The sequence below is a fragment of the Pungitius pungitius genome, chromosome 14 (assembly GCF_949316345.1).
Source record: "Pungitius pungitius chromosome 14, fPunPun2.1, whole genome shotgun sequence".
NCBI lineage: Eukaryota > Metazoa > Chordata > Actinopteri > Perciformes > Gasterosteidae > Pungitius > Pungitius pungitius.
Window position 1 is genome coordinate 6,395,858 of NC_084913.1, and position 26,740 is coordinate 6,422,597.

The 26,740-nt window shown below is 45.4% G+C and overlaps 3 protein-coding genes across 8 annotated transcripts; 1 reads left to right on the top strand and 2 right to left on the bottom strand.

Annotated features, from left to right (window-relative positions):
- Nucleotides 1-724: 724 nt before the first annotated feature.
- On the bottom strand, nucleotides 725-17,029 carry ktn1 (kinectin 1). 5 transcript variants are annotated; one of them, XM_037486076.2, is made up of 36 exons: nucleotides 16,878-17,029; nucleotides 12,728-13,419; nucleotides 12,473-12,643; nucleotides 12,233-12,346; nucleotides 11,991-12,112; nucleotides 11,759-11,863; nucleotides 11,497-11,637; nucleotides 11,252-11,358; nucleotides 10,801-10,945; nucleotides 10,114-10,210; nucleotides 9,820-10,004; nucleotides 9,593-9,661; nucleotides 9,471-9,508; nucleotides 9,271-9,361; nucleotides 8,932-9,000; nucleotides 8,808-8,845; nucleotides 8,620-8,710; nucleotides 8,410-8,478; nucleotides 8,263-8,303; nucleotides 7,939-8,029; nucleotides 7,729-7,832; nucleotides 7,556-7,643; nucleotides 7,303-7,343; nucleotides 7,127-7,217; nucleotides 6,284-6,370; nucleotides 4,731-4,820; nucleotides 4,521-4,607; nucleotides 4,337-4,426; nucleotides 4,153-4,245; nucleotides 3,961-4,029; nucleotides 3,324-3,407; nucleotides 2,937-3,020; nucleotides 2,270-2,353; nucleotides 2,053-2,148; nucleotides 1,861-1,971; nucleotides 725-1,745 (listed from the first exon to the last, which is right to left on the bottom strand). In XM_037486076.2, the coding sequence occupies exons 2-36, from the start codon at nucleotides 13,416-13,418 to the stop codon at nucleotides 1,716-1,718; spliced, it is 3,804 nt and encodes a 1,267-aa protein (XP_037341973.2). In that variant the 5' UTR covers nucleotide 13,419; nucleotides 16,878-17,029; the 3' UTR covers nucleotides 725-1,715. The 5 variants fall into 5 exon arrangements, with proteins under 5 accessions (XP_037341973.2, XP_037341974.2, XP_037341972.2 ...); XM_037486077.2 differs by having other exon boundaries at nucleotides 7,303-7,340; nucleotides 12,233-12,349; XM_037486075.2 differs by having other exon boundaries at nucleotides 12,233-12,349.
- Nucleotides 17,030-17,033: 4 nt separating this feature from the next.
- On the bottom strand, nucleotides 17,034-23,431 carry msh4 (mutS homolog 4). Of its 2 annotated transcripts, XM_037487069.2 has the most exons (20): nucleotides 23,053-23,431; nucleotides 22,674-22,850; nucleotides 22,428-22,591; nucleotides 22,186-22,296; nucleotides 21,926-22,041; nucleotides 21,670-21,843; nucleotides 21,413-21,585; nucleotides 21,255-21,322; nucleotides 21,028-21,102; nucleotides 20,871-20,935; nucleotides 20,614-20,783; nucleotides 20,380-20,516; nucleotides 20,121-20,224; nucleotides 19,718-19,842; nucleotides 18,848-19,048; nucleotides 18,655-18,773; nucleotides 18,414-18,542; nucleotides 18,071-18,245; nucleotides 17,899-17,987; nucleotides 17,034-17,669 (listed from the first exon to the last, which is right to left on the bottom strand). In XM_037487069.2, the coding sequence occupies exons 1-20, from the start codon at nucleotides 23,252-23,254 to the stop codon at nucleotides 17,472-17,474; spliced, it is 2,772 nt and encodes a 923-aa protein (XP_037342966.2). In that variant the 5' UTR covers nucleotides 23,255-23,431; the 3' UTR covers nucleotides 17,034-17,471. The 2 variants fall into 2 exon arrangements, with proteins under 2 accessions (XP_037342966.2, XP_062413295.1); XM_062557311.1 differs by having other exon boundaries at nucleotides 21,926-22,296.
- vcpkmt (valosin containing protein lysine (K) methyltransferase) lies at nucleotides 23,419-25,385 on the top strand. Its single transcript, XM_037486081.2, has 5 exons — nucleotides 23,419-24,236; nucleotides 24,438-24,551; nucleotides 24,659-24,731; nucleotides 24,878-24,997; nucleotides 25,120-25,385. Exons 1-5 carry the CDS (start codon nucleotides 23,905-23,907, stop codon nucleotides 25,222-25,224), a joined length of 744 nt encoding a protein of 247 aa, XP_037341978.2. The 5' UTR covers nucleotides 23,419-23,904; the 3' UTR covers nucleotides 25,225-25,385.
- Nucleotides 25,386-26,740: the final 1,355 nt, after the last annotated feature.

A 26,740-nucleotide genomic window follows, 5' to 3' on the forward strand; every position in this document is an offset into this window, starting at 1 on the left:
AAAAAAAGCAACAGAACAATACCTTGACTACCACTGTGTTCTTATAGTGGCTCTTATCCACAGCAAGTTTTAAATCGGCTTATTTAAAGAAATTGCACTTTGTCCTTCTGGGTTTGTATCCTTATGGTTGAAATGCACTTACTGAAAGTCGCTTTGGATAAAAGCCTCAGCTAAATGAGACGTGATAATAATAATGTAAGACATTCGAGCCTGTGCCTGTATATTTGGAGTCAGCTACATTACAGAGGACTGTGTTCACACACACACACACACACACACACACAAGTTGACAGAGGTGGCTGTTTGTTGCGAGGCTTCCATGAGGGTAAAAGCCAGCTCTCCAATCAGCTGACTGTAGCATGACAGTGTGGGAGAATGGGAGGAATGTGCTGATCCCATGTTGCTCAGCCTTTGACACCCCCCCCCCCCACAACAGTCTTTGTTTCAAAGGCCTTTTTAACATGCAAAAGAGGAGAGCAAGGTCACATCTGGTTTTACATACCACTTTCACAACAAGTGACAAACACTAATGGTTCTTGGTAAGCTTTTGATTAATCATCACATGACAAACCTGTTTATTGTGTACAGAGAAATCAGCAGAAGTTTGTAGTTGTCCGGTTGTTCAAGGTTATAAATCAAACCAGTTTGGAAGGATACATGCTGCCCCATAGTGGTAGGGAGAGAGAAGTGCAGCAGAGGACAAAGATTAAAAACACTCAGATGGTCAAGTTCAGTAAGCATCCCTTTTATTAACATCGCCTGTTACAAAAAGAACAAAATCGTCAGTGTTAATGAACTTAGCAACAATATAGCGAGTGTTGATTACAAATTATACGGGACACTTATTCCTAGAGTAGTTGCAGAAGGATTAAAACCTCTACACTGATGACCTGGCCTTCTCTTTCAACAGCCGGGGGGGTCACAAGCTCGCGTCTCTCTGGAGCTGCAGTACAGACTTGACTAAAATATGTCCATGCATCTCCATTGTCAGTCACGTAGTGACCCTTCTGATATGCAGAGACCCCTTTTGATCTCCCTTCTCCCACTCAAATACTGAGCCATAGGGTGCATGAAGCTATGAAATCATGACTGCACAATGATCCACAGTTTGAGAGTTTTGGTCAGGAGGCAAACAGAGCAACAACATAGTGTATTTCAGCAGGTCCTAAATGATACATTGAAACAATACATATCTTTAAGTTAAGAAAGAAAAGGACTGAAAACCCCAAAGTTTGATTCAACAACGTGGAAATTTGTATCACCACCCTCTATCGACAAATAACTACAAATCCTACTGCAGCATTCAAAAGAATTTCATTGAAAATACAGGTGTTTTTAAACAGAGGAATGGTTGCCACACAGTTTAAAAATCATACTGGATGTCACGTTTAAGTTAAGAATAAAAATGAACTAGCGATGCTGCTGAAAAAGAGGAATGTGGTGGGAGTGGAGTAGTGTGTTCTGGTACAGTGTCTGGAGTGTTTGGAATTAACAGTAACCAGTACCTTCTCCCTTACGGCCGGCGATGGGACTACGAGCGGTTGAGAGTCGTTTGGGGTCCCGTACGGGGGGAGGTGACGGAGGGTTGGGGGGGGGCGGTTTGTGACAGTAGTTGTGACGGTGGTAGTGAGGAGACCAAAAAGCTCAAAAGCGGTCTCTGCAGTGCAGTCAGGGTGGCTGCGGGGGGAGAAGGGGGGGAGCCGGTCTTCCTTTCACTATACTTTGGGCAGATCCTTGTCAGCCTCCTGGAGGAAAGCACAACATGTTTACTGTTAAGACTATACATTCAAAAACCCATGACACCATGTTGTTATTTTGGGGGGGGGGGGGGGGGTGTAAGAGCTCAGGAACCGGCCTTACCACTTCCTGTCTCTTGGCGAGTTGCTGGCTGACGCCTTGTAGCAGCTGCTGCAGTTCTTTGACCGTTTGATTCAGTCCTGCCGTCACCTTCTCCTTTCTGTCAATCTCTTCCTGTCGGAGAGAAAATGGCCGCTTTAGGGCTGCAACCAGCGAGTCAGCACACCTGCAGAGACATGCGCCTCGGGCTCTTACGCTCTGTGACGACAGGCTGCTGTTCTCTATCAGGCCACCAGCGTTGTCCGTCACTTTCGAGAGCTCGCCCTGGATCAGATCGAGAGACTGCTGGGCCTGGGGGGGGGGTGGGGACACACACACACACACACACACACACACACCACATAGATGACCTTAATAACCTGGAGTGGGACCCTCATTAGCAGTTGTATCAGATACAAACAAGTGTTCTTACCGTATACAGATCCCCAGCCACCTTTTGCCGCTCATTCTCTTCAGTCTCCAGCTTGGACAGGGTCTTGGTGAGCTTGGTTTTCAGCTGGAATTAATCATTTAAAAAAAGACAATCAGCACATGCTCCAAAAGCACGTTTGAAAAATTCAAACCAGACACTGTATTAATATTTATCAAAAAAATCATGTTGTTTTTTCAGTCCTTTTTTTTCTGTAATTAATAAGGAGGCTACATTTCTGATCGAGCTATTGATGGTCTGAACACAGCCAATTGATTTTCAAGATATACGGACACCACAGAAAACTGTCCAGTGACATCATGGCAAGGCAAAGGCCAGAGACAGACAGACAAGGAGTGTGCAGTGAAATTATAGCATTTTTTTGGAAGATATAGTAAAATCCCAGTGTAGAGAAGGAAGAGTTAGTTGTGCAAGTATCCCAGAGGGCAAAGGTGAGTTCACTTTCACCCTATTGACTGGTGTTCTAGCTCCGAAAATAAGAAAATATTCTCGAGTTTAAGGGTTGGGTAAGTAGAGGTTAAGGATGACGACCCGCAGAAGCAGAAGATGGGGAGCCCCGTGGCAGCAAGTCAGAGCAGGGAGGCTGCTGGGTGCAATAAGGGAAAGGTTTAAAAAGAGGAGCTCTAGCTAGAGGGGGAGCAACGCTTACCAAAATCAGCTCCTCATTCTGTCTGATAGCCTCTGTGTACGAGTCATTAAGTCTGGTCTGCAAATCAGTCAACAGATCTTTGAGCTGAAATTAAGTTTGAGATGATGTGTTTAAATGGGACTGTGTCCACACAGTCTGCAAAGCTGACGTCTACAAAGGGGCAACACTGCCGTTATTTAGCAAAGGTTTCTGGGGGTAAATAAAAGCACAGGATCCAAAGGCGCCCCTTAAAGTTAGTCTGTTGAGCGTATAAAAGTCACAGCAAGAGACGACTGTGTGAAGACCAAAACAAGGCATGATCATGAAAAGTCACAAACAACGGCACTTGTTCTTTCTCCAGCTAAGGACGTGACGGAGGATCAGGAAGGTGGAGGAGTTTTGGCTCACCTCTCTGACTTCGGTTACGTAGGTGGCACTCTCACGCTCCGCTCTCTCCAACTCGGACTCAAAATGCTGTTTTTCTCTTCTAAGCTGAAAGGCACAACAACAGAGGCTCAGAGTTACTTGTGAGATAAAACACATGCTGAAAAAGGCTGAATTTTGGAATTTATAATAACTAACGAAATACAAGTGTGTTAAGCTACAGGCTAATTGTAAAACACAACGTCGCATTTCTTTTCCCTGACGGACCACACGAGGTCTAGGAAAGATGTAAAGGAGAATTCTTCAAATCTCAAGAAACAACAACAGGGAGCAATGCTGTTGCTCAGAAAACTCACCGTGGACCCTTTTTTTGTTTAAAAAAAAAAAAACTCATTAAAAAAAAAAAAAAAAAGTAAGTAACCAACTTGACCACATGATATGGACGGCTGAATGTTGCTGTGCTTTAAGTGATGTTGCTGCATTGTACTGAGTTTCCCGTATGATAAAAGGAGGGCAGCGCTAAAGCACCTTTCCTCAGCATTTAGAGAATTGAAAACAGCAACTGAATACTTCCATATCACGTCACTCAATTAAGCAAAGGAAAAAAAATGTTTAAACTATTCGGCTGCAGCTTTGAGATGTGCGTTTTTAGTGTACTGACATTTTCCAACTCTGCTCCATCAGTTAGTCTCTCAATCTCTTGCTCCATGGCTGTAGCTTTGAGGCTCATCTGAGGGAGGAGGCAGAAGAATGATGCAATCAAGTGAGAACCCAATATTGTGTAATATTGTGCAATAATCAGTAATCTGGTGTTCAATCGGGGAGTTGCCTCCTGGTAAAGCTGAACCCATACTTCTTTGAGCTCTCCCTGTGTCCGCTCCAGCTTGCCCTTCCAGCGAGACTCCTCCTGCTCCACGCTGTTCTGGAGGCGCTGTAGGATGCCCTCCTGTGGATGCAGCAGGTACGACAGCTCAGTTTGAGGCCGGAGGCGCCGCTGCACTACGCTAGAACGTGTAACTGCTTAAACCTCCTCTCACCGTCTCCGCCAACACCTTCTTGTACGTCTCACAGTCCTTCTGAAGAATCCTCTGGGCTTCATCAGCTTCTTTCAGCTTCTCAACCAGCCCCTAAGTGCGAGAGATTTGGAAGTATTTGTTGATAAAAGATGCATTCGGGTTCAAAAAGGGAAGCTGTTGGAATGTACATTTCCACCGTATCCACCTCAGAGTCCCCTGATGCAGGGTTGGATGCTGCAGCTGAGCATTCAGCTGCTGCTCCCTCAAATCGGCGGAGCCAGTCCTGATGGTTCTAGTGGAACGAAGAGATCCAAAAAAAAAGAGACGACGTCATGACACAGGATGAGAAGTGACCCGCTGTAAGATGCAAATTCAAAAACACAATTAAAAGTTAAAAAACTAACACCACCCATACCTGCTCACTGGGCAGAGGCACAAGGGGCAGAAGTCTGTGCAGGACATCTCGACACTCAGCCTGACACACTGACAGGGCTGTCTGGTTCTCCTGCAAGGCGATGGGAGGGGGCAGAGAGGAAAAAGACGGAGGAGGAGAGATTGAGCACAGATGGTTCAAACGCTTCAGTCACTTCGAAGACAAGATTCAGAGATCATGAGCAGATATGACCACGGCTTTTCCTTCTTCCCCATCTCCTTTGCATGATGGTTTTAAAACCAGTTATTCCTCAAGTCACTCCAGTCAGTGTGTCATTATGGTCAGCATTTTAGATTATAGATTCAACAGCATTAGGATAAACACTGTCTTATGATTATCCCAAAACATCAGCAAAGTGTCAGCAATCCCAGATTCAGAGCACATCGCGTGCTTCGGTCCTCCTGCAACCACAAATACATCAATCTGCCTTCACTAAAAATTGTACAAAGTACCCTGAAACTCTTCAAAAACCTTTAAAGAAAAGGTAGCTAATTGTCCCCCTACAATAAGCAAGCATCATGCACTGTCACTGCGAGGCCTGAAGGGAGAATGGATGCCAAGCACGAGCCAGCTGGCACTTTAACCACTATTCACATTAACACGCCGTGTCAAAGGCAGCTCGGAGAAGACTGTATAGACTTGAGTACAGGCAGCGTGCACCGACGGGACACGCAGCAGCTGCCAAGGAACTGCCTGGCTCAGCTCAGAGAAGGTGCTTTCTATTGTACGCGAACGGCAGAGGAGCCGCTGCCGTGCTGACAGTTCAGCTTGCGCCTTCCCTAATGGTAAGGAGGGGAGGGCAAAAAATACTCGCCCGCTGGGACCGTTAATAGACCAGCTATCTGGTAGCCCACTCCGTTTACACGCAGCGACGAAGAGTACGCCTTTAGATTGCGCATTGCGTTGTCACAAAGGGATCTTTCCGTTGTGAGTACGGAGCCTTGACAAACAAAGTCATAAGGCCATATTCATTTTTGAATGATCACATCTCCTTCAAAAAGAATAAGCTGTATTTATATCAAGGTGAATTAAAGAGATTTTCATCAAACGATCAAATGATATTATGTTAGAAAGCATAATGGGTAGTAAAAGGCGAAGAAAAAAAACATGCTAGAAATAAGTCACATGACGGAAAGACAGGATGGGGCAAAAGTTATGACCATGAATCTCAATCTAATGACATCTAGTGAAACAATCTCTAGGTCACTGCACACTCATTTCCATGCTTTGGGCAGGGAGAAGCAGTCTGTATATTTCAGAGCTTAAACCTATAATCTCCATTTGTTAAGTTCAGAAAGCTGGAGATCTGTAAAGGGGAGTAGCTTAGATCAACAGCACAACACAAAGCCAATTGAGAGAAAACAACAGAGGAGGCAGTGTGGTAAATGAGTATGCAGCTTTGTTATGTATTGTGGTAAAAAAAAAAAAAAAAATCTCAATGGGGCAATTATGGTAAAAAACTGATTCATTTTGGGGGAGGGGAGGATGCATCAGATTGGAACTAGAGTGAAGGAGACTGAGGTGGCGTATCGAACCTTGGCGGCCTTGCTGATTTTCCCTTGAAGCATGGACTCGGTGGCTGACAGAGCTTCCATAGCACTCCAGTTTTTCTCCCGAAGCTCCTGTTTTGGTCAGTTCCAGAGAGATACCACCTTCAGTTCAGCCTCAAGGAAAATGCATTCATTGAGCCTTTAAATGACACTACTACAGTAACAGAACAATCCGGATGCATTTCTCGTTTAAGATCGCTCCACTCTGCTTTCCACACATGCTCCGACAGCTAAAAATAAGAACACTAATAGCCTTGAGTCCCAGTCTCGCACCTTGGGTGAATAAAAGAACAATCCGCGAGATATGTATTATAACACTGTCCTGGGAGTACTTTCTATTCAAAATAAGGCGGTCTGATGACAGATGGTAAAAAAAAAACGAGGCTAAATATATTTGCTTTTCAATTCCAATAACGATTTGAAAATAATAAAAGGTAGGCGAGTTTCTAAAGCTCTGAATCACCAACAAGCACCAACAAGCTCGCCGAAACATTCAAGGCCAGCAGAGAGCATAACAAGAGTCGGCTCGAAGCTCCGTTATGCAACGCTCAGCTCCAGCAATCCAAATCAAAGTAGACATCAGGATCATGTTAAGAAAACCCCCGTAGCCAGAGAAAGCTTTCCATTTGTTATCAAATGATCAAAAAAGTAAAAACGTGACTAAGTGTGAAAAAGGGAGTATGGATGCAGGGTGAAGCTCTACTGTGAGAGGCAGGGTTTTTTTTGGGGGGGGGGGGGGGACCACACAGAAGGGACGGAATGATGCCTCGCAGGAGCATAACAAAACTGCTACTGGTGTCATCCAGCTCAGCGCTGTAGGTAACCTACGTTGTTCTTCTTCCTATGAAGCTCCAGGGAGTCCCTCAGCTCGGCCAGCTCACCCTGCAGACCAGAGACCTGCTTCTCCTTTTCAGACAACCTGATGGAAAACAAGAAACATTCACAACTTCATTCATTCTTAAAAGTACTTCTACATGGAGGGAAATATGTAATATATCACTTACGCTTTCAGAAGCTCTGGGCTTGGCACTGCAGTGTGTGACTGCTATTTGGAGGGGGGAAAGACTCAATTAAATACTACGAATGACTCATGGAAAAAAAAAAAGAAGAGGAAAATAAACTCTGGTCTTTTCAGAGTCACTAGCCAAAAGAATTCCTTGCTCCAACCCATTTTTTGTACTTTGTTAACGTAGTAAAAATATCTTGGAGCCAAACACTTTTTCCTGCTTTAAACCTCTTGTTTGGATTGTTCCTCACCTGTTGATGCTGAACCTGCTCCACCTTCTCACTCAACTCCTTGGTTTTGGCCTTCAGCGTCCCGATAGCCTGGTCCTTTGCTGCAAGCCTGTGGGTGGTTTATGCTCATCATTAGTCAGATTGGCGGGGCACAGCTAAAAGGACAATGTGCTGAAGTGTTGGGGTGGACTTACTGATCCCGGAGTTCTTGGAGCTGGGTGGCAGAAATGGTCGTCTTTTCCCTCTGTCTCAGCTGCTCCATCTCCGCCTGCAGGGCAGCTAACTGCTTCTCCAGAGCCTGAGACACAAATAACTGTAACTTAGACAGGAGCTCAAAGTAGGCTTATACAACATGGACCTCAAAATGAAAACCCAGGACTTCATCCGCACAGAATGCCGCCCACCTCAATGGTCTTCTCGCTGGTAGAGCTGCCGTCTTGTGCCGCTTGTAGACTCTCCTCCATTAAATTTAGCTTCACATCCCTTTCCCTCAGCCTGTGAAGCAAAGCGAGCAACGGTTCATCGCACAGAACAGTTTTGACGTCACACAGAATCTGCCAATTTGGTTTGCAGCGCTGTCTCCACCGAGAAACCATTGATCAATACGCAGCCTGTTGTGCTGGTGGAGAATTACTATCAGGGGTGTGTATGGGGAGTGTCAGCAAGAACTTATTGTTGATGTGTTAGTCTGCGTGTTGTGGATAATTATGTGATAATTATGAACTTACGTCATCTGGAGTTCCTCCAACATAGACTCCGATGACGATCCCTGTGATCAGTGGGGAGGACAATTAAAAAAAGGAATGAGTACAGAACAATGTAGAGGAAAAAAAACAAAACACCATAAACTCCTGGTAGAGATGAAGGCAACCCACCTGCTCTGCTGTCCTTCTCTTAAGGACCTCCGTTTCATGTTTGAGTTTCTCATTTTCATCTCTTATGACCTGCACGGGGGATAGAAATGACATGGCGGCTTTAGTTTGTGATTTAAATGTAATAAAGGCAAGAAGTGGAATGTAGAGTCACTTAAAATGTACTGAGGTAACCCAAATGTGTGCGAGGGAGCACAAGAGAAAAACAAACACCTGGAGCTCCTCTTCCTTGTTGGCCATTTCTATCAGCCCCCTCTCAAGCAGGTCCTCTACAGTTTTCACATTCTCCTCTTTCTCTTGGACACTGGGTGAGAAGAAATGTTTTAGAAGGTTGTTCAGATACTCAGCCAAACCAGCTGAAGATTCAAACTATGTCCAAGTGTTCATACACACACACACACCTTCTCTGGCACTGGTCCAAAGCCAGTTGGGAGGCAGCCTGCATGGGGAGAGTCAAACAGAGAGGATGAGTCAACCAGGAGAATGCACAACCACATACCAACCTATTGAAGGAACACAGCTAACCTGATCAGAAATCTGTGCCTGCAGATTCAGAACGACTGCCTTCAGTGACACGTTATCATTGTGTAAGGCCTGCAGATGAGAAGAAGGGAAGGTGGGAGAAAGGTGCGATAGTTTGAGGGAAGGCACCGTACAACACGTTTATAAAAACACCAATAAATGAGATCCGTTGGGCAACTCAAAATATCTGCTAATGTGAACCAACCTGCCCTTACACATAGTCATTGATCCATATTCCCTCATTACACATTGACACAGCATGTTCCCACAATTCCAGTGAACCGATGAACCAACGTTGTGTTAGTATAGGAAGCGGTAGATGGTGCGCTCCAGTGACCATACCTGCATGTCAGTTTCTCTGCCGGCCCCACTGCTCCTCTCAGCGTTTAGAGAATCCTCAAGGCTCTTTCTCTGCAGCTCCTTATCGGCCAATCTAGAAAAAGAAAGAAACAATTCAGGAGAGCACGTGACAAACAAACAACTTAACATTTTCATTTGTGATGCAGCCGTTGTGTCTAAAAACATCTAAAAACGTTTCTCACAGCTTCTGAAGCTCCTCAATGTGAGACACATGAGAGATCTAAGAGAAAAAAAAATCTTATTAACCCAGATATATTTCATACTTTCTTTACTTAGCATAGTTAAATGAGGTGGACCAATATACCTGTGAAGAGAGCTGAGCCTGCATGGTTTCATTTTGGACCTGAAGACCTTTATTTTCATGCATAAGATCCTGTTAAATACAGTGTATATTAGTGAAGTGAGAAGGGCTTTCCGATTCTTACAAAAAATAATTTCAACAATATATGACTGCAAAACAATATGACAACTCATTTGGACATCCGATACAAGCAAAGTAGGGTTGTAACGTTGTGGAGTATGATGTTGCACCTGAACGCGGGCTTGCAGCGTGTCATCGGGCATACTGTGCTGGGACCTCTCAATGAGCTCCATCACTCTCTGCTCCAGCATCTCCTTGGTAACCATGGCTTCAGTTAGACTGCTGTGTAGCGTCTGGATCTCTTTGTTCTTGTTGTTCATCTCAGCCTCCACTGACAAATACTGTCCGTGAAGCTCTGCACACACACACACAGACAGACACACACAATCAGCAGCTGAAAGTAGCTAGTCGATTCCATTTAATATAGTGGAAGCATTAAGTCAAAGTCTGATGTATTGTACCACCTTGCTTTGAGGCCTGGAGTTTCTCTCTTTCAGCGTTAACGGTATGGAGGAAATTCTGCAGTTCTTCCCAACCTCGTTTGGCATCCTGCAGTTGGGCCTGTGGAGGGAGGGTGATACATTAAATTTGATGAACACTATTCTCAAACAAATTACAAAAAGTGGTGTACCACCACACAGCAGCAAGTAAATGACATCCATCAAGCTCCTAGGATTCAGACAAGCTTTGGATCTGACAAAGTCAGTTAATGGCACAAACAAATGATAAAACTGTATATGTTTTCATTTAACTTTCTAGTCTGTGCATTAAAGAAAAATAGACAGTTCTTTGCAGAGACTCTTTTATGTCAAGCCGGCAACTTAACTCTACCTTTTCGATTGTTTACAATGAAAAGACAGGAAAGGCCGCTCTCGCTGTCTCACAGGAAAGTGTTTATACGCCGTACAAAAGCCTCAAACATTCCTGCTTCCCAAGCCAACACAATCCTCTCGGCCCTGGTTCCATTTTCCCACCAACGCTCCCACCCCAGGACTTCCACTGAAACCTCCTCCCATTTCCTCTGCAATGCCTCCACACCCTCGAACCAGATCTGAAGCGGTATTTGGCCCAGCTCGGTTGGTTTTCCGGCTCCGCTGAGGATAACCATAGCCCAGGCTACATCAACACATCGTGCATCTGGATTAGCGTACCTCCAGCTGAGACACATTCTTCTTGTAGTTGACCTCCAGGGACTTCCTCTGGTGCTCCTCCTGCTGCAGCTTGTTGTTGTTGTCCGTCAGCTCTTTCATCAGACTGGTGTACTCTGAACGCAGCTTGTTCAGCTCTGCTGAATTCCTATCAAGGAAGACAAGTACCCATGAGCGCTGTGAGAGCGGTGGATAAATAAAACTACAAATAGCCTGTACATGGCAGCTCACATCCTGCGACTGTGCTTACAGACGGATCTCTTAATGTGAGCTACACCGGCAGAAGAGATGGAGGATAATGTTGAGAGGACGTCTGGGCTAAAATACAACGATGGTGATCTGAAACTCAACTACAAATAGGGCCAGCAGGAATGTTTGATGAAGATGAGACCTTTATAACGCTCTGGAGAACGCGACCAGGGGTGTGTTATTTAAAAAGCAGAGTAACACTGACTTGCTCTCCATCTGGTTGGTGGCGGAGCTGACTGCGTCCCTCAGGATGCCGTTTTCCTGCTGCAGGCGATTGATCTGGCTTTCCATCTGTTCGCTCGCCTGCTGGAACTGCACAAAAAGCAGGGGGAAAAAACGTAAGAAGAATGCCCAAAAGGTCTGCGTTCCTTCGCATCCACTCCCCACAGTAGAGCGTTGCCTAATACAATGTAATAACTGTACAGTTAATAAAAGCAACTAAGTGGAAACCTTGATCTGCATAGTCTGAAGCTCCTGGTAGCTGCCTTGCGCTTTGCCTTGCATGCTGCCCAGTTCTTTCTCCATGGCTGCACGTTGCTCTCTCATCACAGCCTCTACCCGGCCTGTCTTTTGCTTCTCTGCATTAAGCTCCTTAAAGCACAGTAGTAAAAAAGGACACATTAAGCTCTTTGCTGAAACAAGTGCAATTAATCTCTACAAACAAAACATGGGTCGGATCAAGCGCTTTTGTTGAGAACATTGAAATCCAGACCTGGTTGAGCTGTTTCACTTTGTCCTTTGCAATGGAAGCCTCCTCCTGCAGAGTTGTGAGGAACCGCTCTCGCTCCTGTGCACCAGGGTCAGGCCTAGCTGCAGCCTGGCGGTGAGACACACAATGTCAAAAAGCGGGCATAGCAAGTCCAACTACAAATACCCCGTCAGCTGCAAAATGCAAATAGTGCAATATGTCCAAACACCGTATTTAACGGTTATCGAGCGCTCACTTTGTGCCAGGCATCCAAGGCATTGGGGCTTTTCTCCCGGAGGAGAACCATCACACTGACGGCCTCGGCCTCCGACAGAGCCAGACTGGACAGACCAGTAAGCAGCTCCTTCAGCTTCACCTCTGTTAAAATAGATATATACACACATGATAGGATATGCAATTTAGCAAATTGCTACATCCCCTTTATGAGATACCAAAAAAAGAGAACCAAACACTGGATCAGACATGTTTTTTTCTTGCCTTTGTCACTCTCACTCTTCTGCTTCTTGCCACTCCCTTTGGATGGTACGTCATTGTTAAGGCCCACTTGGTGGTTGGCAGGAGCTGCACAGTCAACCAGAACATGGGCTTCATCTACTGGATTTGAGAAAAAACGGGTTAATTACAAGGCCAAAGTTTCAGGCTTTCTTTTGTGTGTCCTCCTATTTGAAGAAAAAAGAAAAGAAAATATAAACGTTGCATGTGGGACAACTGCATCACCATTAGTATGCTCGGTCTTCTGCTTCTTTGCAGAATTCTTCTTCTTGCCACTTGTAGCGACTGGGGCTGCACTGTCCACAATTCTGGTTTCAGACATCACTGGAGTCTCCTTCTTCACTGGCACTGGACGCTGTTCAGCAATAACCTCCGGCTGCTGGTTATTTGCTGGAACTTCAATGAAGAAGCGGTTTGCAATTTTCCATGAGAAACCACTATGTTGCACATACACTTTGAACTGCACTCTTCGCTACTTACCAGACTCGGTCTTTGGTTTCTTCTTCTCCTTTTTCTTCCCAGAGATCTGGGGAGGTGTTTGAGCCTGAATAGGAGCCTGAGGGGCTTGGACCTGGACCTGGACCTCAAGTTTGGGGGAGGGAGGTTTCTCTACTTTGCGAACGACCTGCTGTGAGCCGTTCAGCTCTGGCTCCTCAGAAGGAGCGACTGCAGCAGTGGCAGCAGCAGCAGTGGCAGCAGCAGCAGCAGTGGCAGCGGCTGTTGCAGCCCTGGCCGCCTTTTTCTCCTTCTTCTTTCTCTCTCTCAGACCAGCAGGTGCCTCGGGGGACACTGAAACAGGCACATTGGGAATCGGGGATGGTGGAGCGGGATCTGGTGTAGGTGCAAGTTCCTCCTCTTCCTCTGGAGTGGAGCTGTTGGCACCGTTAGCAACATCAAACTCCTGAAGATCCTCCTCTGACTCTCCTCCACCTCCTCCACCTACACCTCCTCCTCCGCTGGCAGTTTCCTTCTTCTTGCTCTTCTTCTTCTCATTCTTCTTTCGGGTTTCCGGCTTGGGTGGTGGTAGCTTGAGGTCGCGTTTCTGCCGAGCAAGAACCTCATCGTAGGACGTCTCCTTCATGAAGAGCCAGAAGAAGAGGAACATGAGGGCGATGACCAGGGTAGGGGCCAGGATAAGCAGGTACTGAGAGTCGTAGATATCAACCGCCATTCTGGAGAGGAGAGAGACACAAAATATATATGCTGCTAGGTTGACAGTCAACATGGTTTGGCACACATATGTGTATTGTATGGCATTAAGGTATGTGGCTTTCTACCATTGAAGTCAACTAGGAAAAGGCTGCTGTCCATAGATCACAGGAAACAAAATCTCAAAGGTGACATGACATCATGAGGGGTGGAGGCGTTAGTCCACCAATAGCGTTGAGAGGGAGTGAATGAAAAGGACGCTCACTGACACCCCGTCCTGTCTTAGTGATATGATCCAATTAGACAACACCACACCAGCTACACAGCTTAAATCCCCCGTCTTTATATAGATTCATGTACAATAAAGTGGATCCACTTGGCACACAGCTTGGAGAGAGCAAGAGAGAAATCGCCACCTCTGGTTTAATGTGGGGCAATATGGGCCAAGAGAGAAAAGTAGCCTAAAAAGTAGAGGACTGTCTTATTTCACTTCCAACCCCCACAAAGACGATGTGGTGAAATTGGAAACTCATTTGATGGATTTGCAGGAGGCAAGAATACACCCACATGCACGTGTCACCCGATGAGGTCTGCTGCAGTTTAACCCCTCCCTGCTTCAAGCCAAGGCACAGGCTGTTCTTCCACTGCAGGCAAACAGAGTCAAGAGGTCCTGTGACTTTATCAATTTAGCATCTATCAGAGCTTTTTTCTATCTCTTTGATGCTATGCAGTAATAATGTAAGAGACCCAATGAGTCACTAAAAGCCATTATAAACCAAGTGTAAGCATTTCCAGGCATGAATGACCCTGACGAGACAGCTGCACGATGGCTGGTAAGATGTGGGGACTTTACATAAATGAATGCCATTACTCAGACAAGCTATCTGATTAGCCCCAGAAAAATCTCAACAATGATAAAAATGTTCAAACAGAGACCTTTCAGTTCCCTGGATTTTCTCTGTATTTTTCACTGGGTCAAATAAAAATTAAAAATAAGTTTTTACATCTGAAGAGACTATTACGAGGAGCCCGCGTTGTAGTCCAGACCTCTTTAGTCATTTGGATTAAGCTGATTACCCATGATAATACATTTAAGAATAACTTTCCACTGCAGGGCTTCCTGAGAACTCAGACTAAGCCTTAGCAGTGTAATGTTGACCCGGTTTCACTCCCATCCCCCCAAAATGTTCAATATTTGCGACATTTTATTCAGAAAAATTATGAAGCCTTTTAATAAGCACACTGTTTATCCTCTGAGAATATCCTAAAAACATACTGAATAAAAGAAATTGTGGCATCGCAGGTACAAGATCTTACCAGTTTATTAAATGTTTCTATGAAATGCTTATACACTTCCTCTGTGGTGTTTATAAGGCACGTGTACACTTCCTTTGTGGCGTTCATAAGGCACGTGTATCAATGCATTCTTACACACTGCATGGGCTACATAGAGCCGGGGATAAGCTCAGCCAGAACTATGTGATAGCCGCTGGTTTAGAGAGCGCCGCAGAAACTCAGCAGTCTGGACATATAATCATGAAAAAAAGACGTCTAGTTGTATTTTTCTTTGCTCATCTACTCAGCTTTCTTATCCTGTTACTATATAGTACAAGCTGCACTCTATACACACCATGGGTAACAAGTCTGTAACTGCCCTACCCTTCAATGGGTACTAAACAAGGAAGTTATTTGTTGCATCACATCAATAGCATATTCGAGGAAACTCCCACGTAGCAAATAAAGCTGTGAAGTAATTTCTAAAGCAACATTGCTTCCTGGCGTACAACATGCGGGCAGAGTAAGTGTTGTGCAGCCCTGTCCCGGCATCAAAAAGAGCCCAAAGGACAAAGCCCTCTCGGGCTGTTGGCTCCCCGGAATCTAACCACTTGACTGGTCAAGCCTCCTGATTTAGCCGAGATTTGGAAGGGAGCGAACTCCTGAGTATCATACTCAAAAAGCAGTTAGGACAGTATTTAAGAACAAGTCCATGCATCACTTCACACTTAAAACTAGTGCTAGTTCTTGGCAAAATGGCTTAAAAGTTTATAATTATTTAGTCAAAAAGAAGAAGAAAAACGGTAAATGTGCAACAGTTATGCATTTTCAGTGGCATGTTGAACTACATTCACTCACCAAGGACAATACCTTTCCTCTATAAAGTTTCAATGCCGACAGATAGTTAAAAACTAATCTAATCTAGTTTGAAGCAATGGTTCAGGTAACTGAGATATGGCCATGTCTAAATAGATGCTGTAAAGATGGCACCATGGAAATGAAACATGATCCGCAATCCAGTAATAAACTAAAACAGAAAGTACGAATTCTGATTCCTGGTCAGGAGCGATAACTACACTTGATAGTATACATATAGAATAAAGTGCAACCAAGACAACCTATATAAGAGCAAATCTACATAGACCTCAGGGAAGAAAGAACTGACTAACTAAAAGTTTCGGAAAGGGGGGCCGAGGGTTGCTTGACAGATTCGGCGTGACGGTCATATCTTTAGTCAGCACCTTTAGCGAGAAGGGTGACGATCTAGCCGGATAAACGACACATGTCTCATTCATTTTAAGCACTATACATACGTTATAACAACACGCACCGTCTCTGATGTTACACCAAGCCGTCACAGCGGTTGAGCACCTTAATGTGCCAGCACGCTCGGTCATGTCTTATTGTCGGCCTTGTGCAAACTATTGAACCTTGATACGTAATGGCAGCTGTTCTTACACCCGAGACGGACTGCTCGGCGATACACCCTGTACTCAGAAGATATAAACGGGTCTGATCTAACTCCAATACCAGCGTTAATCTTCCGTCGCTGAGTTAGCTCAGATAACTCCCCAGTCGCGCATTAATGTAACGTGAAAGCGAAAGAAGAGGCTCACGTTGCGACGACGAGCAAAACTACAACGAGATGGCGAGCAACAACAAAAAAGGGGGGGAAAGGTTCATAGAATCAGTGGAGGCTAATAATATGTAGCTAACGGCACAAGTAGTCGATAATGATAAATCCATTCAGCGAAGAAGGGCTCAAGTTTGTGCCAGAGGGGACAGAGCTGTCCATTATGAATGAGCTAGCTAACATTAGCCAACTGACGTTCGCCACGTACTGCACTTCACCCCCGGCCCCGATATACGAGTAACGTTCCGGAGAAAATACTCCGGGGTGAAACCGACGAGCGAGAATGTTCAACACATCGCTCGAGTTGATTTTATTTTTTTGACAAACGGTGAGCCCGTGTGGAGGCGTGGACGTCTGCCCCCCCTCCCTCCCCTCCCCCACGGGCCTCGTCGCGTTGCTGACCCAGCCTCCCTCTCTCCTGAAATCTCTGACCCGGTCTGCTGCTTCGTTCTTCCGTTCAAGTCCTGAGGGCCGTTCCCAGGCCCGGGTAAAGAGCTTAGCTGTGCTAAGACCGGGGCGGTGCGGCCCTAAAACGAAGGAATGAACAACATCTCGCGGACGAACACGGCGTACCTGTGGCTTTAGTTTGCCGTTCCTTTAACCGGTGGTGAAATGGCGTTGTTCTGCGTTGACCCTTGCAGACTTCCGACTTCCCAGTGCAGCTCCAGCCTGGCTTTCTTCTGCGCTATCCGTCAGACCATCTCCCGTTTCTGGTTCGCGGGGGCGGGTCATAGTCAGGCTGCTGGGAGGGACGCTTGTTTTGTGACTGCGGGTACACCGCCATGAGCCGTATTTGCGCGCGGGTTGGAAACAAAAGATAGCCCCGCCTTTTCCAGACAGCCTGGGAGAACAAGTCTCGTTTTAGGCAAAATCAAGAGGGGAGCGGTCATTGCATGACCCCGACGAGATAGCACGAGCGCATATTATGTTGACTTCAACTATATCTAGTCTATTTTTATTGTCTGTGCCATAAGGATACAACGCCATACTTTAAATAACATCTTCCAAATGAACATGTGTTATAACAGTCTTCATAACAGACCATCCAAAAGGAAACACTGAAATTCAAAGAAATCTCTTTCAACATCAAATATGTCAATCCAAACACAATATGCTTAGTAATGATACTTCAACTGATTTCCGTAAGTCCGCCTCAGGCTGAACCAGTCATTCCTCTTCTGTGTCAATGGAGGCCGGTTGCCCTGCTGCCAGCAGCTCGGCCTCGTACTGCTTCTTTAAGCCCTTCAGATACATACGCAGGCTGTCACAATCCAGTCTGGAGTTCCTGGCCGTCTGCAGGAGGCGGGTGGCCAGCTTGTACACGGCTCTCTCCCTCTTTTCTCCCGGATCACTGTGATGTTTGGCCTAGGGCAATGCAAAAACCACACTGTGGATACAGTCTCCTTACTATGCACTTGTCTGATTCAAAGTAGGATTATACAGGGAGTGCTATCTGTCACCATACCGCCTTTGACTTTCTTAGGCCATCAAAGTACCGGCTGAAAATGTAGTCTAAATAAAGAACACCCAGAACAGGTTTGGGTACTAAAGATGGCAGAACCGGAAGGCAAAAGCTGATCTTCAGGAATCCTACCAGAAGCAGCTGGTTGACTTTGGAGGCAATCACCTTGGCCTCTTGGATTATGTTTGGGGGAAGTGCCGTCATTTCTGCTGCTCTCAGACCTAGAAGAGCAGAAACAAGCTCTGTCACCCTTTTCATGACCAGGTTCAAACAAACAGCAGCTGGATTTCACATGTGTCTGCACCATAGTGTCTTTCTTCAGAGCATCCTTGATTCAGCAAGTACGTATACACCACACTCTCTCCACCGGTGTCCCCATTGCGCGTGTGCTGCACCTCCATGTGCTGGTTCTCCGCGTTGGGATAAAGAGACTCCAGCTGGCACACCTCAAGAAAGTGTGTGGCAAACAAGGTGAACGCCTGCAAACAGCACAGGCAATTCCTGTATTGACTTTGCTACTTGGGTGTAGACCTAAGAGGTGCTGCGCAACTAAACAATAAGTACAAATAAAAATATGCAGCATAGGAGTCTGGTTGAAATGTGAAAGAGGAATGTCCGTGCAGGGAAAGTGAAAGTGCGCACTCTACCTTGAGACTAAGAAGGAACTCACAAACTGAGTAGCAAATGCCGATGCCCTCCTCGGCGCTGGTGCCCCGGCCCAACTCGTCTATGATGATCAAGGACCTGTCGCTTACGTTGTGGATTATGTAAGAGATCTTTAGGGGGGGAGAGGCGCAGTCCATCATGATCGTGTGATTTAGTTCCCTTGTATGCCATGTAATTAAAGAATGTTAGAAATGTTAGAAAGATAGAAAGACACAGACATACTTCCTTCATTTCCAACATGAAGGTGGAAGAATTTGTTTCAAAATCATCATCCACACCGATCCTGGTGAAAATCTGATCGGCAACACGGAAAGAGGCATACTCAGCGGGGACGAAAGAGCCTGGAAAAATGACGTAAGGGCATTACTCAAAGACTGAGATCGATCGATGAGAAGCTGAGTGGTTTGCCGCTGACCTATCTGAGCCATGACCTGACACAGCGCCACCTGTTTGAGGTAGGTGGACTTGCCGCTCATGTTGGGTCCAGTGATGATGACGAAGTTGCTGCCCTCGGAGATGAAACTGTTGTTCGAGACGGGCTGCTGTCCGACCATCTGCTCCAGGATGGGGTGACGACCCTGCTTGATGGCCAGTGTGTCTGTGAACTCGGGGCGCACTGGCAAAGAAAAAAATGATTAATAAAGTCTATTGAGTTGTTCATATTTGTACCATCATTTTTTTGCATTTAAGAGACAGCAACACCATGAGTGAGCATTTGGCAAAAAACCTTTTGTAGCCAGTCAACTGTGACTAAATTATTAGAGTTTTGATTTCATCGCAATATTAACATTCTTATGTGCTAGTTGTTTAACTGAGAAGGGTGTCATAATATGATAGAAGCGTATTTGCTGAGGTGCAGGTTGTTACAGGCAGCTAGCTCTACTGTTCAGGAGATTTGTCTGTGTAAATACATCACATCAGCGCATACTTATGTAACAGGGGTATTCTCAGTTCAAGCCGGCTGGGATTGAGGGGGGCAGGCAGTCAGCACATGTCTATGGAGATATGCTTTTAGACAGCTGAAAGCCAGCGCTCGCCACCCACGCGGCTGACCTGGCGTGTGTTGCCCACAACCCCCAAATAAGAGAAGAAAAAAAAGGAAAAAAAGAACGGAGGCCAGCAGAGCTGCCGGCTCGGAGGAGCAGTTCCTGGCTGACATGTGTAACGTGGGCTGGGTGCTGCTTAGTGTGCACACAGCACTCCCTCAGACAACACATCCGTCTCACTGTTGAAGGTGGCTTTGACGGTTTGCCTGACTTGCACGTACACAGTGAGGCACACTGACCGTAGTCTGAGACGATGCACGCGTTGGCCAGAGACAGCAGCATGTCCAGCATGGACACGGCATCCGAGAGTTTGTAAAGGCAGTGGATGTGCTCGTGGATGGTGCTAAGCAGTTGACATATCACCCTGTATGGAGACACGTTAGGGCATTGGGCAGGAAGAATATTAGCTGATAGATAGCACCCTCTAGTGGACAGAAAAAAGAACACGTTTATTAAACTAATCTGATGTTAATAGGTTGACAAAAAAAATTGGTTGTTAAGTTATTTGTCAGCAAAGTACTTGTTTCCTTTTGATTAAGGGTTCTATCAATATTTAGTACATTGCAATTAGGTGCCTACAGTACATTAGTGTGATATCATCATCAAATCAATATCATTATGACATGATAATGATCCTCTTACACATAGGACATGTGAAAGATCTCCCTCAGGGCCTCATCGCAGCGTTCATTCATCTTGATCAGGTCTGGGTGGGTGAAGCCATAGTTGTTCTTGTGCTTCGTCACCTGCAGTAGCATAATTATGTTTTATTGTGTGCATTCCTTTTCACTGTCCCGATACAGCCTATTTGTCTTACTTCACTCCCAGCTGATGAATTCATTTTTTTCAATTCTTGGTTTAGTTATTTTTTTTAATAAACACTCCCTCTGTTGGATCATACCTTGATGAACTCTGAGGGGAGTTTCCCTTCAGGTAAGACCCCTCCTTCAAGCTTCATTTGAATGAAGAAACCTCGAGCTGTGCTGTAACTGGTACGCATAGGCAAACTATATTTCTCCTTCATCTGGCTCACCAGCCCTGTGCAACAAAATGCCATTTCATGAGCTTGGATGTATAGATAACATTAACAAACATCGTAAACCAATGACATCAACTGAACGGCCGGATCAAACACCTGCGATGTCGTCCACTATCTCAGTGTAAGCTCTGCGTGCAATATCGAGGAACTCGTTGATGTTGGGGCGGACAGCGTAACACTTCTGGGTGCGTAAGTTCAGGCTCCCCTTCAGGTAGGTAGTGTCCTCATTAATCACCGTCTTGATCTGTTCGAGGATCATGTCGAACCTGAGGAGGACACACATGCGGTGGAAAAGGTCTGTAGACAGTACACGAGAGTAGATGTTTGTCTAACGAAGGCACAGGGCTTGGTACCTGTTGTCTTCCAGCGAGGCGCCGTATGCTTTGAGCAGAGCGGTATTTCCATTCTTCAACGCCATCTGTTCGTAAAGCAAAAAGTAAGAATGTATACAATGCTTTTATCCTCATTCTATTCATGGCTACAGGGTGATGTTGAACACATTTCACAAACCCTTAACCGTGGCACCAGGTCCAATGTGTGTTTCAGTTGAATGATGTGTGTAATTTTTGCTTCAGCAACCTGAGCCTGTTAAAACAAAGCAACCGTAATGAAAAGGGAAAGAAATACAATAAGGTTTAAAGCATTCAAAAACAAACACACATGAATTCACTTGGGGAAAAGACATTCCACAGCGATTAAATCATCCCACGCAATTGTGCTGAAAGTACTGTACGTACGGTTTCCTGCTTCGGGATTTGGACAAGAACAGACAGCAGCTGGTCGATGTCAAGGAAACGAGCAATGGCTAAGGAGTGCAAAAGAGCGGATGGTCAAAAACGGCGTTGTGCTACCAACTTCAGCGTGCTCTTTATTGATCGTTTCTTGAATTCCTGACCGTTTTTGAGGTCAAAGAAGAGCTCGTTATCGCGCAGCAGCTCTTGTATGGTGTCCAAGCGTATGTTGATGGTGTCCACATCAACGAGAGGCTCCAGAATATTGGAGCGCAACCTTCTCGCACCGCCGGGCGTTTTAGTGTGGTTAAGCACCCCTAAAAGAGTGTGCCCGCTCCTGTGGAGACGAACACTTACTGCACATGATCACGCTAGAGAGATATTCTACAAAGAAGATGATGCCGTCGCCCCGCCCGCTTACCTGTGGTCTCGGTTATTGACGACCAACTCCAAGTTAGCGGCAGATGTGGAGTCGATCATTGCAGTCTGTTCACTCCCTCTAAAGCTCACTTTGAGAGACTTGCCGGCGTAGACGGAGTTCTGAATGAATTCTAAATACTTCAGCAAAGCAGCAGCTGCTGCTAGGCAGTAATACCTGAACAAATCAGTTTCAACTTCAAAACAGTTTGCACGGCAGTACATCTATTTTTATCACGATATTATACGCAGTGGCGTACTTAGCCTGCACTTCCATGAGGACGGTTACATATTCTGGAGCACACAGCTGCTGAATGTACTCCAGTCCTTTCTTCTCATTAAAATACTTCCTCTGGATAGCAGTGAAAGATACACCCTGACAAAAAAAAAGCAGAACAAAATGCAAATATTGCTGCACATTCACCTGTAACAAAAACGCATCAATCATATGGCGGGGTGCACAATACACAGTATTGATCAATCGTGTGTTTTGTTCATGACTCATTTTCTGCATTGGTACCGGGAAGTTCTCTGTGATGAGGCTGAACAGCTTCGTCCTTTTCCCCTTCTCACTGGCTGTGTCTGGCATAAGTATCTCGAGTGGTACCAGGATGTGAATCTTGGTTATCACCTTCAGACGAGTAAAAAATGAATGACACAGGAGATCCCTCTATTTCAGAGGCTTTGCCGTGTGTGGCCAATGATTAAACAGCCAATCAAGCATTTACGTTATACTTTAAAGTTTGAGCGTGACTTGGTTACCTTGGCATACGTCCCAGTGTCTGAAAACTGAGAGAGTATAAGCTCTGGACATTTCAAATTGAGACAGGCCATGCCAATCTCTCCCCTGGCCAATCCACGCCCTTCAACCACAGCCACAAGCACAGAGGCCCCAGACGAGGCGGTCGCTGAGGAGCAACTTGTCGCTGCAAAAAAACACAGGAATCGAAATTAGAAACGAAGCATCAGCCATTCTCAAAAAAAAAAGATGACGTCGGGCTCAAGTACCGGTGTGATCGGTCAACGGTGTGCGTGCTGGGTGTGTGCCCCCAGAGGCCCCAGCGAACCCCGGTGTCCTCCTGAGCTTCGGCGTTCCTCCAGGGCCGCGGAGGGACGGGCTGTCCGAGGTAGATGCAAAGAGGGATGCATTCGTCCTGCCTAACCGGAAGCTTGGATCGAACTCATCTATGGCGAGAGGAAATACTCCATATTGTTACTGCCGTGCCCTGCCCACAGACGTGGTTTGATGCGTTATAGATGCGGGCATTATTGTTATAGCAATGTAAACGGTCCTTATTGTAATGTATCGATTTTTTTTGCCACTAACGCTAACGTAACGTTAAGTGTTAACGTTAGCTTAAACTACTCCGGCTATCAATGAGATCACCTGTGGAGCCTCGGGGGAGGAACGTGTCATGGCTGGAGCTCGAACTGCCTTTATCGAAACTTTGGTGGAATGAAGCTGGGGGAAAATACGCGGCACCGTCCGATGTAGTTTCATATGGTCGGCTTCTGTCCGTTGGGGACCGTCCCCATATTTGTCCACCATCCGAGGTGTCCATTACAGCCTCTGTGCTGCTGGGAAACATTTTAGTCCCTCGCAACGGCACAGGTATAGTACCAAACTAATTTATTAATTAGTAGAAGTGATAATGAGGGTAACAAAACATAAAACGACGACTGCTGATTTGCGAGAAACTCATTAGACAAGAAGTATCACCCTAATTTGTCAGTAAACTGTTAGCTTACGTTAGCTATTAACTAAATAACTGTTAGCTACTAAATCGGTCTGTGCTAGCAGCGCGCGAACAAAGCAACGCCTTTGATTGGAGCGTATTCCCACATCAGTCACGTGATATTTTTAAACCAAGATGACGGATTATATCATTGAAATTACTAACATGGCAGCTTTTGAGTTCAAGAACATGGCCTGTGTCTGAAAATATTTGTGTGAGTGACTTGTGGTGGAGGCCTGACATATCCTCAGCATTATTATAGGACGGAGCTTGTGTAGTTTATATCCATTAGTAGTGATTACCTTAATCACTACATATCTCAAAGCAGCTGATAGCTGCTGAAGGGACTGCCATCACGTTCACTTTTCTTTTTACAACATGGATTACCACATTTCACAGATTGAATAGTAGCATGTTGCTGATAGTATGTTATCCTACAAACAATATAACCTTTTAACCTTTTTTGCAACGTGCGTTCGTTCATTCAGTTCGCTTTCCCCGGTATGAATATTTTACTCTTTTATTCTGAAAATAATAATCAAACCGGAAACGGTCTACTTGTTCCTGCCGGGGCCAACATGGCGGCCGACGCAGACCAGAGGGATTATTTCGTAAGAGAAATTGAGAAAAACGACGGGTTGACTCTAAAGGTGAAGCAGTGCTACTTGGGAGACGTCGGCTGCGTCGTTTGGGACGCGGCCATCGTTCTGGCAAAATATTTGGAGACAAAACAATTTTACGACCCGTCCTCCGGAGTGAACGCCTGGGCTGGGAGGACGGTCGTGGAGTTAGGAGCCGGGACGGGAGCGGTTGGTTTGATGGCAGCAACACTGGGGTGAGATGACTGCTTACTTTAGTTTTTACCCTTTCTCTCAGTCCTTGGTGTCGTTACATATGCTTGTATCGCCTAAGACGAGCCAGTAACGTCAGCTGGTTGCTGCAGCGAGTGATCAACTGTCATTGCATCCTTTTTACTTTGTCTTTGTGTGTGTGTGCGTGTGTGCGCGCGCGTGTGTGTGTGTGTCAAATTCCACAGAGCTGTAGTTACTGTGACGGACCTGGAGGACCTGCAGACCCTGCTGAGTCTAAACATCCGGGAAAACCAGGCACTCATCAGTAGTGGATCAGTAACTGCAAAGGTACTTAAATGGTTTGTACTAATGTTTTTTTTTTTTTTTGGATTACATTTATAAACACTTTCAACAAGTTGCGAGAATGATCAACATGCTAACCTGTTTTTTTTTCCTTTATCCAAAGGGGTGAAGATGTGTCTCACTTTGGGTCTCCCCCACATTATGTCCTGATGGCAGATTGCATCTATTATGAGCAGGTAACCCTAAGCGTTTTCTACCTTATCATCCAAACTTTACCCTTTGCAAAGTTGCGCTGAATCACCATCTTTGTGAAATCTGAATAAATCTTGAGGCACAGCGCTGCATTCATCTTTGTTATTGACCTTAGTTTATTTCCTCACAGTCTATTGTTCCACTAGTGGAGAGCTTGATGCTGCTCTCTGGACCAGAGACCTGCATCATTTGCTGCTACGAGCAGCGCACAGAGGGGGTCAACCCCAACGTGGAAAGGCAGTTTTTTGAGGTGAGAGCCAAACTGTGTCTTCCATCTGTGATGATAAATAATGAAGTGAAGATAATACATATTAGGAAGCTGAGCTGTATGGCATCACCCTCAGTAAGTTTGGGTTTTGTTTCTTCTTTTAGTTGCTGCGCCAAAATTTCAACTGTGAGGAGATCCCTTCAGAAAAGCAAGACCCCGAGTTTAGTAGTCCAGACATTCACATCCTGCACATCCGGAGGAAAGTCTGATGTGCCCATAACAATGTATCTTCGTTCCTGCCCCCTTGCACCGTTTTGTTTATGTGAAAAGGCGTTAAATATTATTGTGCTGGTACAGTGATCAGATTAAAAGAAGACCACTGTAAAATGTTTTTTTCATACACTATTAAATACAAGTTTTTACAACATAAGTGTCATTGGTCTGTGAAGTTGTACATTACAGGGAGTTCCAATATTTAATTCCATTTGTTTCAGTGAAAGGGGTTTACAAATAGACTGAGAAGAAACTGAGCTATGGTTTTGTTCATAAAACTGCAGGAAACAAACATGAGACGTAATGTGCTAATGCTGTTGAGGCCTGACCTTTTTCTGCTGTGTATGATAATATAAATACTGTCATACCCACAGTCACATGTAAGATGATTGACATTGTTGACCTTTTCCCAGAGATGAGCTAACTGATGGCTGTATTGCTTTAAGAGAGCTTTTCACTGTAAATGAGAGGATTTCTACAGTATACTAACGTGTAAGACCTCTGTAAAATCCGACATTTCCTGTTTGGACCACTAGGGGGCGATGGTTACTAAAGTCCAAATGTGTGTACATTATTTGAATAACAACAAAAAACTGCAATTACGGTATGAAGTCATCTGCTTAACTTGAATTCAAGACCTGGTTGTAACATTATCAGAATTTATATACATTGAAGGAGGTGAAAAAACAAATTTCTCAATCCATTGTTTATGTTTACGTAGTTAACCCAGCTCTTTGAGACCGATATCGTTGTGCGCTACTTCCTACGAGCCTTCTGTGAAAGGGGAATTCCGCCCTAAGCCCCGGCTGGTGGATCATGGCTCTTTTTCAAGCATAAACTATGAAGTAAGGCCGTACTCCCACAGGCATGCAGGGGCCCCTTAAAGCCTTTCATGCTGCTCTCTGTTTACACAGTGGAGCTGTAGTGTAATGAGCGGGGTGGCCTCCAACGCACAGACAGAATTAAAAGGGTATGATTTAATGTTGACGGGGTGCGGTCTCCACTAAAGGTCCCGTTCAAATAATCCAATCACTCTAAAGAAGAATGTGTTTGGAGCGGAGTTTGATTATGGATCAATAAGATGCTCCTGGTGCTCATCCATCTCTTTCCTCCATATGGATCCATTACCTAACCTTGCCTTAATGTGCTTTTACTGTACGGCAGGAACATCTGTGAGGGCGTGCGGCCTCCGGGTCATGGATTCTTTACTTAAATGATTGATTTGATTGGTCATGTCAACAGAAACAAGCAGTTCTTCAGAAATGTAATTAATGCCAGATCATCTTTTAAACACAACGTGAACTGAAAACACATTTACCAGAACCGGTAGAACCCCCCTCATAATCACTCCCTGTGGCCCTTCTCTGAACTTTCCCTTTGGCCTGACACTAAGCCAGCCTATTATCGAGGTCTCCTTTGGCTCTGACCAGGATATGTTCAGCTAATTAATTTGACTCACAGCTGGCATCAAGTTCATGTCCCCCCAGTGTGACGAGGACGGCCCCCGGAGGG